This window comes from Hakea prostrata, chromosome 2 (assembly GCF_041222555.1).
Source record: "Hakea prostrata isolate BN-2017 chromosome 2, UWA_Hpros_2, whole genome shotgun sequence".
NCBI lineage: Eukaryota > Viridiplantae > Streptophyta > Magnoliopsida > Proteales > Proteaceae > Hakea > Hakea prostrata.
In genome coordinates, this window is record NC_142601.1 from 19,769,071 (window position 1) to 19,784,811 (window position 15,741).

Consider the following 15,741-nt stretch of genomic DNA (forward strand, 5'->3'; position numbering starts at 1 on the left):
CAAGACATATCACTTCAGTCAAATCAAAGGATGATGGTTAGAAGCTCACAATGAGCCAGGCCCCAGTACTGAAGGATGGAGTTATACTCCATTTCATATCCATGTATCTCTTGATACCACGGAATGGATTTGATCTTCCTGATGGCCGCCTCGTCTTCTTTGGATAAGGGAAGGCCCCGGTTACTTTCGGACGAAGAAGTAAACCTCCTCCAGGTGGTCGGGAAGTTAAGATCCGATGGAGGCGCTCGACGAAAAAAATATCGTTCGCGCCATCTTTTGTGGTTAGAAGGGCAAGTTCCTTTGGCAAGGATGCTGCCCCTCCAATCAAGTTCAGCCCTATTGCGTTTGGAAAGAAAGACCCATCCGGGAGGATGGGAGATAGAAAGAACATGAAAATGTACAAAAAGAGAAAGAGATGGCGTGATGCCAAGCTCAAAACACAAGCCCAAGAAGCCGACGATGAGACGCCAGCTATTGGGGAGGAGCATTCCGGGACAAATGTTCCAGTGATTCAAAACTGCGGAAAATAAAGGATTAAAAAAGGGAAAGCGAACCCCGCTTTCCAGTGTATCTATGTACAGAGAAAATTCACCCGGAAGGGATGAATCAACCCTCTCATCAGGGTGGGGAGCCCTAACCCGATATGAGGAAGGAAGGTCAAAATCTTGGACAGCGGAAAGAAGAGTTTCTCCATTATAAATGGAGGGAACAGAGCCAGGCCCACCATTGGACCCGGAGGTCTGAGGTTGCCTAGAGGAATCAACGATCTTGGAAGATCCAGACTCGACAAGGACAGGAGAAGTTTCGGTTTTTCTTTCAAAACCTTTTTGAGAAACTTCAGCGAACTCTCGCCAGAGGACGGTTAGGGTTTTGTTATCACTATCCGACTGTTCGGGGAGTAGGAGAAGCAAAAGCATCATCGCTATCACCAACATGGGGTACTAAAGAAGCCCTATCGTCCACCATTACTTGTTTCGATAGAACTACAAAAAGAAAAGACCCAGTAAACTTACGATTCGGTGAGACGAAAGCTTGAGAGCAGGAAGGCGCGAAGCAGACGACAAAGGTTCAAATTCCAGACAGGAAGAATGAAACCTACAAAGACAACGAACCGCTTTTAAAACTCCCGCACGAGTGTTCGGGAATCTGAACGATCGAGATTGATTCAAAATTGACAATCAAGATTCAGAGACGTTTTGAAAGTTTGAACTCACGAATCCGAAATAGGCGTTCGGAAACCGTCGCTTGGATGACGTGAGCCACGACAGATCAATCGCAACAAAGACATGTGGCCTTACACTCACAACGCTCGAGGAAAAGTGACCACCGCATTAAATGTGATATGACATTTAATGAAGCACGCAGAGATCATCACACGACGACGAACCCGAGTTAAAAACCAAGCCCTCGGGATCGACCGAACGCTTGGTGCAGGGGGCTCGTGATATGGAGAGTTTATGATCAGACCGGGTTCATACCTGGTCCGACCCCCGACCCCGGTCGAGACGGAGAAAACCGAATCGCTTCCGAGCGAACCGGATCCAGAAGATGGCTTGCTGAAGAAGAAAGATTACTCTGTTGCAAGCGTGCCCTAATCTTACTTATGGATTAGGGTAATCACCCTGATGACTGCGAGACTCAAACCGACGGCTGCGGATAATCATCATCAAAGGGATAACTATCGCATAACCTAACGGTTATCTCAGGAGTCCTCTACTAGCCCAAACTAGTAGAAGTCTATCGCTCAACGGATCTTACTAATGAGATCCAACGACTACCCGAAGAAGGCTCGAGTGCATCCAACGAAGGAGATTCGAAGGTACACTCTATATAAACCTCACTACCATACAAGGTGAGGGACGGATCAATCGATCAAGGAGAATACTATCTGAGACTCAGGTTCAGATACATACTGATAGACCTAAACTATCAGCGTTCTGCTATCTAGATCACCTTTCCCGTTTCTTCATTCATTAGCTCTGTGTTTCTAGCAGAGCCGTTTGTGATTAAGTTCATCAACTGACTTAGCCTTCGGAGGTGGACTCCCGACCCCAGCGGTCGGGCCACATCTGACGCTTTCGTTTTGCAGGACATCACGTGGAGATCCAAGGGCTGAGCAGATTTTGGACGCATCATTATTTAATGAATCTAATTCGTCATTAATGGCTTGAACCGATAAATCTTTATCTTTGGAACCCAAAGCTTCTTCATAGGAACTAGGTTCATCTAACCCAATATCAGAGACAAAAATATCAGTCTCATGTGCAAAGTTGGCTAAATACCTTCTAGGTGGCCTAACCACTCTCCTAGCTCTATCCCTTGCCAATTGGTAACCACTTAGATCAGGAACTTCTTCCACCTCTCCAGTGGAAGTCTCAGGAGAGGGCAATGGCCCACTCTCAATCTCAGAAACTACAACCTCAGACTCTTTATTACCAGAGCTAGGTTGAGGGGAAGTCAAGGGTTCTTTAGGTATACTAGAATCAAGAGTCTGAGCAGGACTTAAGAAAACATCAGCCTGCCCTAAATCAAATTGAGTGAAGTCTGTCATTCTTTGATCAAGTGAATTCAAATTGGTATTGTCAATGGAAAGACAAAGGAACACACTCTCCTTAAAGAGAACATCCCTACTAACAAATGTCTTAACACCAGGCACAGTCCTATCCCATAGCTTATAGCCTTTCATCCCCTCAGGATACCCTAGAAAGATGTTCTTTTTACTCCTGGGTTCTAATTTACCAATGCTCTGGTGAGCAAAGGATTCACACCCAAATACCCTAAGGTAACCAAGACTGGGTGGTTTCCCCCACCACATTTCCTCAAGGGTTCTAAACCCTAAGGTAACAAAGGGACTCCTATTGATTAGGTGAACAACTGTTGTAATAGCTTCACCCTAGGAACCCTTGGGCACCCCTGAACTGATGAGCATACATCTATTCTTGTTTAATATTGTCCTATTCATTCTTTCAGCAATGCCATTTTGCTGAGGGGTATATTTAACAGTCCTATGCCTTTGAATCCCTTTGTCATTACAAAATCCATTAAACATTTCATTAACAAATTCTAATCCATTATCAGTTCTTAATGTTTTAACTTTCTTTTCACTCAAGTTTTCTACCAAAGCAACCCAATATTTGAACTTTTCAAAAGTTTCATCCTTGGTCTTAAGAAGATCCACACTTTCCTAGAGTAGTCATCAACAAGAGATAAGAAATAAGAGTTTCTACCATAAGACAAGACTGAGGCAGGTCCTCACAAATCAGCATGTACATATTCTAATATATCCCCAGATAAGTGAGACCCAGCTCCAAAGCTTAACCGGTGCTGCTTACCTAGGACACATGACTCACAAAACTCTAAGTTATCAATAACATCCTTGCCAAACATGCCTTGTTTACTTAGAGCTTGCATTCCTTTATTGCTTTTGTGTCCTAGCCTAGCATGCCACACACTAGTGATAGTTGACTCACTTGACAAACAGCAAATATTGGAGATATTATTTAGGAATGTACTACCATCAAAAACATACAAACCAGATTGAGAAATGCCCTTTAAACATACATGAGATCCCTTAGATACAAAAAGACCAACCCCAGAGATACAAGTTACAAACCCAGACCTGTCAAGGCTACTAATTGAAATCAAGTTTCTCTTCAAGTCAGGTATGTATCTAACATCATGTAAAGTGAAAACAGATTTATTGTGATTCATCAATTCAACAGAACCAATACCAACTACATCACATAAATCATCATTTCCCATCATAACTTTGGCATTATTTAACTCAGACAAGTGTGTAAACCAGTGTATGTGTGGACACATGTGATAAGTACAACCTGAATCTAAAATCCATCCTTCTTGCCTACTAACCTCAGATATGGTAAGCACCTCACTGATGTCTTCATAGACATTGGCTTGACCATTCTTGGGTCCAGGATATCAGAATTGGAAGTCTCCAATTCCTTCATTTTTCTCTTATATGCAAAGCAATTTTTCTTAAAGTGACCTACTTTCTTGCAAAAGAAGCATCTCTTGAGGTTTGTATCAGACTTGTTGTTCCCATTATTATTCTTATTGTTATTCTCATGATTTTCAATTACTTTTCCATTCCCTTTGGGTCTCCCTTGTTTGTAAGAGCCCTTACCCTTAACAAACAGATTTTCCCCACTGCCCTTAGTCTTACCAGAAGCCAATAGTTCAGACTCCCTATTCTTTAAGGCATCAATCAGTTGTTCTAGGGAAATATTTTGACAGGCATACTTGATTGAGTTCTTAACAACAAGATAATCATTATGAAGTGAATTCAATAGGATAATAGACAAGTTCTGATTTTCCAATTTAGTCTTCTCCCCTGTATTGGCTAAGTCTTGAATCAACTTCTTAAATATATCTAGGTTCTTGTCAAGGCTGATTGTAGGGTCCATCTTAAACCCATACAACCTCTCCTTTAAATAAATTTTGTTACCTAGATTCTTTTTCTGATAGATCTGTTCAAGCTTATTCCAAACTTTAATAGGAGTATTGTCATCATCATCAAGACACCTGATAACCCCATCAGTGATGTTCCAGAGCATGCAACCAATTGCATTCTCCATCACTTCAGTCCTCAAGACTGGATCAATACTTTCAAAGAAAGCATCTGGGTCATTTATTGATCTTAGGAGCTTTTGCTGAGCCATTAAGGCTCGAACCTTCCTCTTCCAAATCCCAAAATCCCCTGTGCCATCAAACTTCTCAATATCTACCCTGGAATCCCCCATAGGAGTTTCCAAACTTAGGTAACTAGGACTTTCCTCTAGACCTACTGCTCTACTCGAGCCTGTGGTAACCCCACTGACCACAGTGGGAGGAGTATCCTCCCCTGGTAGACTAAAACCCTTGCCTGGCTCCACTTTGAAGCCGGTACCATACAACAATCAGTATACAAGAATAGATATTCACAATACTGATAAACAATTCTGAAAAAATGAAAGATTATTCTAACCAAGAGTTAAATAATCAACTATTAATTAATCACAAAACCATAAGCTCACTTTATACAATTTGCAGCAGCCTTCTTAACAGATGTAAAAACAGCAGATCAATACAGACCAAGTATTGTATCAATATTAACATGAAAATTAGGACAGCAGCTAGTATAATCAGAGAAGCAAGAATTAATGAGATTAATTAAACACTAAACATATCAGAATTAACCTAATCATACTAGATTGTCACCCAACAGTTTACAAATACATTTACAGAATATACCAAAATCATATGAGACACTTTAACATGATTTTTTCATAGAACCGAATCATATATATAACAGATGAAATCAGATTATTTCATAAGAATGATATATATATATATATATATATATATATATATATAACAAATTGTATGAAATCTATGAGAACCGAATGTATTGAATCATATTACAGAGGTAAGCAACGAAAGACAACACATAATCTGAATTTGTAAACTGAGACAACCTTAAACCGTATGATCACACCATCAATTTAGGATTTAAATGATTTAAACAAAACCTAAATTAAGCAGGGAACATGAAAACGATGGCTCTGATGCCAATCTGTGACCGAAATACCTCATGCCCTAACATCTCATATGGACCGTATCATGCAAGGGTTTAACAAATATTGAAAAAGAGACAGGAATGATTACGGAGTTCGGCAATATGCCTACTCTCCGGGATTCAAGACTGAATCCAACTGCACTAAGTATAGGATGTTACAGACAAGAAGAAGAAAGGAGAAGTTCACGAATACACCTGGTACAGGCAACAAAATGCTACCAAACTACCATCGAGTGATCGCCTTTTCCTACTGATCAAAAGCCCTCAACAATCGTCGTCAAGATCCAAAGGAACTCAGAGTTGCAGGTGATCGAATACGGCAGCCATGGAAGACCTTCAAGAGAGCTCCAAGAACCCGTAGAACTAAACCCTCAAAATCAGAAAAATCAATTGCATCTCTCTATGAACCAAACCCAAAGCCTCTCATATACAATGACTTAAACCGAATGAACCAAACCGGTTCACTTGTTACATGACTTAGAAGTAAATGACCAGATTACCCCCCCCAACAGAAAGTCACCATTGGAAGCCAAGCGACAGCACTCCTTGGCACTTCCATCCTCTATTTCGATCAAGTGGATACTCACGATGTAGCTTCTTTGCCTTTGTGGCGTGATTTCTCTCCACCTTTTGTGGTGTTTCAGTCTCCGTTTGTGGCGTGTTTTCGCCCATTTGGGCACTTGTGATGCAAGATGCGTTTTACGTATCTTTTGGGCTTATTAGTTGGTGTTATGATTACAACGTTTGTTCTAAGGTTTTATTGGGATTGATCCATACCTTAGCCTAGATGTCCCTGTCTAATGCATGTATGACAGATTGGCCAAATTCCTCTCCTTAATTTGGGAAGAATCTTGTGTTTCATGCATCTATCTTTTTGTATTCCTTTTCTTTTTGGTTGTGTTTCTGAATCCTTTAATTTTTGTTGAATGAAGTTTTATTTCTTACCCCAAAAGAGATACCATCCATAACTAGACCAGATTCTACCATTCCAACCCAGTCACCTCTCACTGCTGACGAAACCTCTCCATCGTAACTTAGAGTGAAATCTACTTGGGGCTTATATGAAGAATTTAGAATTGAGTTCAAAGGGTAAAGGGTTTATAACATTCTCCTTTCTTTGATCCTATGAGATTGTTATCAGTTGTTGAAACAATTGAAGGGAGAAAAAGGACAGGGAATCTAGAACAGTGCCTTATATTATCAGTTGTTGAAAGAAGGGAGACAAACGACAGGGAATCTTGAACAGTGCCCACCAAGAGACAATGGGAGAAAATCCCCAAAAAATCTCCCAGATTGGAGGTATTGATCGTTTTGCCTTTTCAATCTATGATACCTTATTACTTTCGTCTTTTAGTTTTCAAGTTAGAAGGATTTGCACTTCATGCATTAGGTTTCCATTCTTTTTTTTCCTTTTTTTTTAGGTATAATGGTGTTTTTTATTATAGGGAATGGGGATATTATATATGTCCACAATTGTTGCTCCAAAATTTGTCATCTCCTGATTTGGTTCGAAGATGACCCGAACGAGCTATCTACAAACAAGAAGAACGCTAAGAGTGGGCACCTCTGGGGACGAGAAGCCACCTCTGATGAACAAGTTAGATTTTGATTACACAAATCCTCCTTGAGAGGAGTTAATGTCTAAAGAGTTCTGGGTCTCTTGGGTTGTTGCAGGAGAGTTAATGCAAGACTAACATTGGCTTCTTTTTCTATTTCCTCTTATTTTTGCCCTTATAGACAAATTCCATGTTCTTTCTGAAAGGGAACTACTCTTGACCGTTGGATTTGTACATTTGAAATGGGTGGCTTGGATGGGTTGTGATACCAATCTTGTTGGAGAAGTCATGGACTTGATACACCTTCCCCCATATTTGTCAGTGACCTGGACATACATGATCCTTTGATTTGACGTGTCCCTTCTTAAACTCCAGATAGATCTAAGGAAACAGTCCCCAAGAAGATTAGGATGGATTAGCGCCTTTATGATGAGCATTAAGCACTTAAGGTATAGGAGCAGAGCATTAAAATAGGCTGTCACCAATTACCTTACCACCTTTGCCGAGAAGTAACATTTCAGATATCTACTGTGTGTTTGTGCCGTCAAGTTAGCATTTCCACATGGCAATATCATGAAGGTAGTCCCAAGGATAAGTCACTTCCCGAAAAGTACAGACAAACATGTTACTACTTAATTCCTTGAACCGAGTCAGAGCTAGATGTACCAAGCCAAACAGTTTGGTGGTCTAAGCCAAAATTTGGTATAGCAGCAGCAAAGGTCAAATTCATGACCTCTTCATTAAGTGGTATTCATCTTACCAATCAAGCAACCTGTGTTGGGTGTTTTTCATTTCTCCTTTCTCCTCTGTACAGGTTTCTTCATCTCAATTGATTTTCAAGTGTTATGCATACTTAATTCCTTTAAGTTGATTTGATCATGTGCCCCCTACCCCTACTTCTCTTCTTTTATCTACCGATACATTGACAATAAACTTCAAATTGCAAGAAATGATCCTCTAGTTAACAAATTGCTAGCCCTAGTTAAACCTGCCTAAAGCCCATGTTGGGTTGGATTTCCAAACCCTGTTGTGTTGGTCCAAGAATTCTAGAGCCACTGTGTTAATACCATAGTCATCAATTACCCTAGTCTTGTCGCATGAATAAATTAGTGTATGCTTGTCTTTCAGGAAAAATGAAAAAAATTGTATGCCTTCTTATGTGGTTGTCCCTCATCATATAATTACTGCAAGCATGTCTTCTTTTCATACTTAAAAGGACCAGATTTTCATAGTCAAGTCTGTAATATGTTTTTTTGAAATTGGGTTTTAGCTATTCTTCCCATCAATATGTAGGACTGCAAAGGGCTGAAAAAAGCCTTTCCAAACTGGAAGTTAAGAGGAGGGCATATTTCTGATAGCCTTTTCTGTCCTCTGTTGGCTATTTAGATGGATTTGGCCATTTATGAAGCAAAACGTGGAGGAATTTTTCCTGATTGGCCATTTAGATGGTCAGAGTCTCTCTTTTCGTGTCTTGCCCAATCTAAGCTTGTTATTTTTTATACCACTAGGTGGTTTAAAAGAAAATACGTTCAATTGGAAGTTGAGAAGAGTCTATTTATCTTATAATTTTGGTTGGTTTTTTAGTGGAGATATTGCCTAAATATTATGGTCGTTGTTCTTCTATACAATTACTCTTTGGAAAATTAGAGAAGCCCAGATTCTTACAAATGAAAAGGCAAGGTTTCATGTAGTCAACCCCATTTAGTTGGCACAAGACTTTCATTGTTGTTTCTACTAATGAAAAGACAACTTTTTCTTTTAATTATTAGGTTATAAGTTGAACTTGTGATCTTATAATTGGATGGTGTTGAACATTTATTCAATTTTTTTTTTTAATTTCCTGGGATAATCGATAGCTAGTTGTAGTTTGATTTATCTTCAAACTTATATGACATCTTTGGTTGTGATTCTGAGATGAATTTATGCAGGTAGGAGTTATTTCAAAAATGTCTTGAGAACTCCTTGGTTCGTTCTTGGTCCAGACCTGGCTCATGAAGACAAAACAAGAGTGAGAGTGGGCCGCCTCTAAGGACGGGAAGTCACCTCCAATGATTAAGTCAGTTAAGGTGTGGATCCTCTTGAGGAGTAAATGCCCAAGAAGATGAAGAGGAGAATGTTTTTTTGAAGTAATTGTAGGAGAGTAATGGCTGGAGATTCAAAGTCTTACCCTTTTCCACGCATAGTGATGATTTATATAAAGCTGGTCCATAGCTCAGGTGATCGTGGACGCTCCACAACCCTACAATGCCCATGTATTGTAATGAAGGGTGGAGATGGCTTCTTAGGGAAACTTGATCAGCAAGCTACCGCTTGATTTGCTATACAGTTAGAGATCTCGTCACTGAATCAAGTGGTCAGCATCAAGTTGTCCTTAATGTGACATCAATCCCCATTTAGGGAGACAAAACTTGAAGATGCATTGCTCAAGGCTGGTCTTGGACGAATGAGAAACTTCCTTACCAGCAATGAGCATTTAATGATTCTCAGTGCATTCAATGCTGAAATTAATGTTGAGATTGACATCTGTATAAAGATATGCCGAATCTCCTATCAATACTACTTTTGCTGGGAAGTCATATGATGACAGCTGGGTGTCACCACCATGCCCACTTCTTAACTTCTCAGCAGACATCTCCTCCAAGAAGTGCCTGATCTGAGAAGCATTAGGTGAACCATCTTGGACCAGATTTGTGCGCTTGGTTTGATTCGAATGGTTTACTCTAGTTTAGTGGCTTGAACCATAATGAATATAACATTAGCCCCTAGTCTTTATGGAAAATCTTATCATGAAGATTATCTCATTAAGACTTAAAGCTTTGAGTGCAAGGACTGGCTGAGAAGTGCAAGCGCCCTCCCTGAGAAGTCTCAAGATCTTGATAAGCATGTGCCTTAAGATATTAAATGTTTGGATGGTTTTGTCAGTTAATCACACCGCATACAATGATGCGCATGACGCTCAAAGTGCCCTCATTATTACCACGTGTCTCAAGTAACGTAATGTTACGTTCTGGAAGCATAAGCGTTGAGGTTTAATGACCATTGATTGAGAAGAATCTGAGATGTTGATCTCAGCTCCAAGGTAACTATAAATGGGATCTTCTCATGCATCCTTTCTTTTTCTTCTTACTGCACTCATGAACTCTGCAATTTCTTGCTCAAACCAAGTGTGCTTCTAGAACCTCCAACTCTCTTTTCTTTGTAAGTTTCTTCCACAAACAAGCACTATGGGTAGGAAACTTGTGAAGAAACACATTGCGTATGAGAATCCTAGTGTTAAAGCTCCTTCAGAGCCATGGAAGGACGTAGGAATCAGTGGAGATCCCTTCGAAGCTCCCCTATTCCTCTGGGAAGTCATGGTTGGTGAGCCCCCTATCCTTCCTCTCTTCTTTGCTTTCTTTAATGAAGTTAGGCTATGATCCTTCTATGTCTTGAACTTTTTGACTAATTAATATTCCTCTGCTCTTTGCAGATCCCAAAATGACCATCAGTAGAGAAGCCCTCCTCCAGCGCTACAGGGACTCCCAAATTGCCACTAGGAACTAGTTTGAGAAGACCAGAGGCACTGGACCTGGGCCATCCCTCCCAACCTTTGGACTTCCCAGTCCTATTGCTAGGATCCCCCCTAAGTATGAGATGAAGACTCTTTCTAAAATCGCCCGAGAAGCAAAGGAGGAGGCCACCAAAACCGCCACCGGAAAGGATAAGGCTCCAACGGCTGTCTCCTGGGAAGGTAGTACCCGCGAGACTTCTCGGGGTGAGGATGTGGCTACTAGAGAGAGTCGCAAGCATCCTGGGTCACCTTCCATTGACAAAGGGAAGGAGAAGGTGATGAGAACAAGCAGATTTGCCCCTCCTCCTATAGTTTCTGGCAAAGGTCCAGGAGGTATTCCTTTAGGGGGCCTAGGAAAGTCACTTCTTGGGGTCACCATTCGGGAAAAGACCTCCAAGGACGCCATTTCCAAGGCTCCAAGCTCAGGCTTAGCAACCAGCGACCCTGCTCCCCACGTCTCCAAGCCGCCTCCTAAAAAACCTTGCTCAACTACCATCCCTCCTCCAGCAGTAGCAGCAAAAGTAACAACAACAACAGAAAAAGTGGGTGCCATCCCCTCGCCTGAAGGAGAGGGCGTCTCTGGTGGGCCAGCAAAATACTCATTCCCACACTGGGTACCTCAATGGAAACTTCTTGAAGGAAATAGGATTGCTGGGGAGACGTCCAGGGCCAAGGAGTGGATAGAACATCGGGTGCCCACAGTTGATAAGAAGCACTGTGACAAGCTCACCCTTACTGCCCTCCATTCTCAAGTTGCACAGTAAGTGTCTTGGATCTTCTTCTCTGAATAACTTAAACATTTTTCCTCTCTTTATTTATCAAAGACTAATTATTTGTGTATCATAGAAGCATGTATAACTCTGTCAACTTAGTGGAAGGGCTGATGAGGAGGAGTAAATACTTGGCTTTTGAGGTCTCTACACTCACAAAGGACTTGGGGTATCAACATAATCGGTATGACGCTCTGAAAGCTGACCATGAGGATACCTCCAAGGAAGTGGAGAAACTCAAGAAGGATATGGAGTCCATGAGGAAGAGAATAAAGGAGCTCAGTTCAAATTGCACCCATTATAGGGAAGGCAGAGAGGAAGCAATAAAAAGAGAGGGCTCAGAATTGAGACTAATGGAATTCCTGGGGCTCTTTGTATTGAAGAGTGAAGTTGGCAAGGTTTGCAATGACAAACGTAATCTTGAGCATCCTTCACCATAGTTGGCCAATAGATCCCCTACCTTAAGATTTTGAAAGCAAGTGCTCTTGCACCCATATGGGCTCCACAGACCCCTTCATGAACTTCTGCCAAAGCATATTAAGCACCTACTGAACCCACACACTTCAATAGTGGCCCTTCCACAGATCTCTTGTATAAGGCACCATCTATCAAAGTAAACTTTGATGCTCTTCTCTTAACGATGCGAGCATGAGCTTGGTCCTCTAGAAGTTGGTCATTTTCTAAGTAGGAAACCAGCTCATCCATCCAGGAGGGCTCTGCCTCCTCAATTTCCATCATTTTCCAAGCATCAATGCTTGGTTCATGAAGGATTTCTTGATAAACTGAAGTTTCTATATCTTCAACACTTGCTGAGGCTAGGTAAGCCAGGATGTCAGCGTTCACATTTTCTTCTTTTCGAATTTGAATGAACTCACATTGGGTAAAGTTGGCCTTTAGCTCATTTGCTTTGGCAAGGTATTGTGCCATCTTCTCTTCTCTGGCCTCATAAATGCCTTTAACTTAGCTCACTATCCGTCACATCCTCCCAGCCGGTACCCAATCTGGCATACCCTAGAGTGTGATCCACAGCCCGAAGATCAGGTATTGAGTAATCAACCTCCCACATAAACAATAACATAATCATGAACAATAATAATCGATGTGCGAAAGATAAACCATAGATCCAAATAAGGAAAGAATGAATCATATATAAATCAGAGTACTAAATATAATCAGAGTGTCTAAATCAGATAAGTAAAGTGAGGCGAAATCCCACTCTACAACCAGCGGAAATGTAGTTCTAAAAGAGAAGAAACATAATAGAATCTAATCCCAATAGCAGGTACAAAAGGTAACTAAATTGTTCTCCATCTTATAGACAATATCCCTATAAGTATAAATCTCATAAATGGCACAAGGGCGCTTCCACTCTATGGTCGGACTAAGCATCGTACGGAGCATAACCACTCGCGGGATCTTCAGTGTAATTGTCGTAACCGCAATCACTTTCCTGGAGATATGCCTCTTCTCCTTGCGGTTCTTCATACGAGCAGTCATGATACTCAGAACCTGTAGAATAGTCTAACAAACATTGTACAAAAAGGAATGAGTTTCAAAGAAACTCAAGAAGGCAGTTAAATCCATAATAACATAAATGGCAGGATTACAAAACAAACATCTATGCAATGTGGTATGAGACAAACAATGAATGTATGAATCTAACTCTATGTATGCTGGTCTCTGATGGCAGACATGCTTTAAGTCATAGCACCGTACTTCTTTAGGAAAGTCTCATTCACTCATCATCAGTTGGTAATGGGTCCTTCATCCCTCAGGATATTCCATGGCTGGGGTATAGGTCACCACTCTCTCACATCACCATTGGTCTAAGTACCGGCGCATGTCAGGGTAAAGCCTAGCCAAATGCAAGTCTTCTACTTAGTTACATCAAGTCAGATCCAGATGCGTCCATTCCTCGCCCCTGGCGATCCTTTCCGGTATCCTTCACACTAGAGTCCTCATAGTCCCTGACTACGGACTCATCAACCCTATTGGTCATCCACATATGGTAAACGGAAAGCTCTCACGTCTTCTCACGGGTTGGTTACCGGTCTTGAGCGCCCGTGAGCCCAAGTCTATCTGTGAAACCCAGCCCTAACCCTGACCCGGAAACCTTGTTATTTGTAGATCCTGTGACCCGAAGTAAAGTAAGAAGTCAGCTTTGGGCCATCCCAGTGGAGGACTTGGTGTCTGGCTTTGAATCCATGAGAGTTGATGATGAAGTTCTATTTATGGAAACTGAATCTTGATGAAGATCGGATTAGTTGATGGACTTGGAGTGCTCTCTATCTTGGTTTGAAGGCATTTCTACCTATTAGGTAAGTCACTTGACATGTGTGCAAAACCCCTTTAGGATTGGATTTGATCTGGGTCTTCAATTCCCTGTTTTGGAATTGCTATCAGCATTGGTCGACTGGGCCAGTCGACCAATCCACTCGACCAATGAGTGTTGTCTTTGGCAATTAGGTTTTTCTTGCTCTATTTAAGTCCAATCTCGAGTCTACTTCGTATTTGCTGCCTCCAAACTCTTTGGAACGAACCAAAGACCTCTGCAAGTCATCTCCCTTGCATCCTTGGTGATTTTCTTGACGGATCTTCGTCGAAACTCTTCCTTTTGCATCAAAAGGTATGTCTACACTCTCTTCTTCTCCTCCATCTCTGATTTTCTTTCCTTTTTGAGTTGAGACAGTAGAGGAGATGCTGCATTCTCTGTTGCAAACATCTCTGGACTTGTCTCTCATGATCATCCTAAGGATTAATGGCTAGAACAATGATCTTAATCATGATCATTGCAAGCTTTTGAAGGAATCATGATCAAACCATGATCTAATCTTTGTTTAACTTCTTATTTGAATTCTGATCTCCTTGGATCTTCTATATTGATCATGTTAGTGGTCAAATGCTGTGTTTTCTTTTCATGATCCATGATCTATCAATCTCTAGTTGTTCTCTTCTACCATACTATGTGTTCTTCATGAATCATGATAGTTACATATATGGTAGGTTTTGTTTCCTTATTTAGATTTATGCTTTTAAGCCTATTTCCTTGAAGATCTAAGTATGTTTTTCATGATATCTTTACCTGAAGCAATGATCCATCCTCCTATTGTTCTTGTCTTTGATTTCTACCTTGAATTCTTCAAGATCCATGGTTGATCTAATTATGGTAACTTTTTGTTTCCTAATTTGGATCTTGATGGCTTGATTGGATTAGTGTTTTGAGGTCCCCTATATGTTAGAATACTACTGATGTAGTTTACCCCTTGATTAGTACCCTTTTGAACCACCAAATTCGGATTTCATATCTTAAAACTCTTTTTTTTTTTTGGCTATCGTATCGCATTGGTCGACTGATTGGTCGATCGGGCATCGACCAATCCACTCGACCAATGAGTACAAAGCAACTCCAGAATTGGTCTGTTTTGGATGTTTTGGTATCTTTCTGTTAGGGATCTTTCCTAATATGTTGTATGCACTTGTTTAGGACCTTCTTCTCAAGTTTGCCAAGATCTTACTTGATTTCTTAGGATTCCTTTGCGAGTTATAAAAGGTAAGGATGGTTATTTCCTTAATTGCATAGATAGCATGAATCTAGTTTCTATATTTGAATATCATTGATATGTTTCCTTAATTAGATTCTTACAATGATATCCTACTGTTGCATAACTTTGATTACAGTAGCATTACTTATTCATATTGAATTGACTCATGTATGATTTACTTACCAATTATATACAAAGTGATTGCAATTATTGATTTCTTTCCATATATGAAGTTACCATATATGTGATGTTATGAATTGATGCATGTGTATGCTTAAGTATGGTTTGGAAAGGAGAGGTGTCCTTTTGACACTTCTGTCCTTGGACTACTACGGGAATATTATGGGATGTTTCCGGAGATGCCCTCTGGACACCTTCCTAAACTGTTGGATGACATATCTAGGATTGTCTAGTAGTGTTTGGCTAGGATGTCCTGTTATGTCAGACCCTAATCGGAGGGGTATTGAGACCGAACGACCCGTGGTAGCAATGGGGATTCATGGGCGCTCAAGACCGGCAACCAACCCGTGAGAGGACAGGAATCACATTGTGGGGGCCATTTATTGGTAGGGTTGCATATGGTTAGACTTGGGCTCACGGGCGCTTAAGACCGGTAACCAACCCGTGAGAGGACGTGAGAGCTTCCCGTTTACCATATGTGGATAACCAATAGGGTTGATGAGTCCGTAGTCGGGGACTATGAGGACTCTAGTGTGAAGGATACCGGAAAGGATCGTCGGGGACGAGG

At 41.0% G+C, this 15,741-nt stretch overlaps 1 protein-coding gene across 1 annotated transcript; it reads right to left on the reverse strand.

The window, feature by feature from the left end:
• Window positions 1–11,988: 11,988 nt before the first annotated feature.
• LOC149023969 (uncharacterized) lies at window positions 11,989–12,378 on the reverse strand. The gene has a single exon (XM_089143389.1). The coding sequence runs from the start codon at window positions 12,376–12,378 to the stop codon at window positions 11,989–11,991; it is 390 nt and encodes a 129-aa protein (XP_088999515.1).
• Window positions 12,379–15,741: the final 3,363 nt, after the last annotated feature.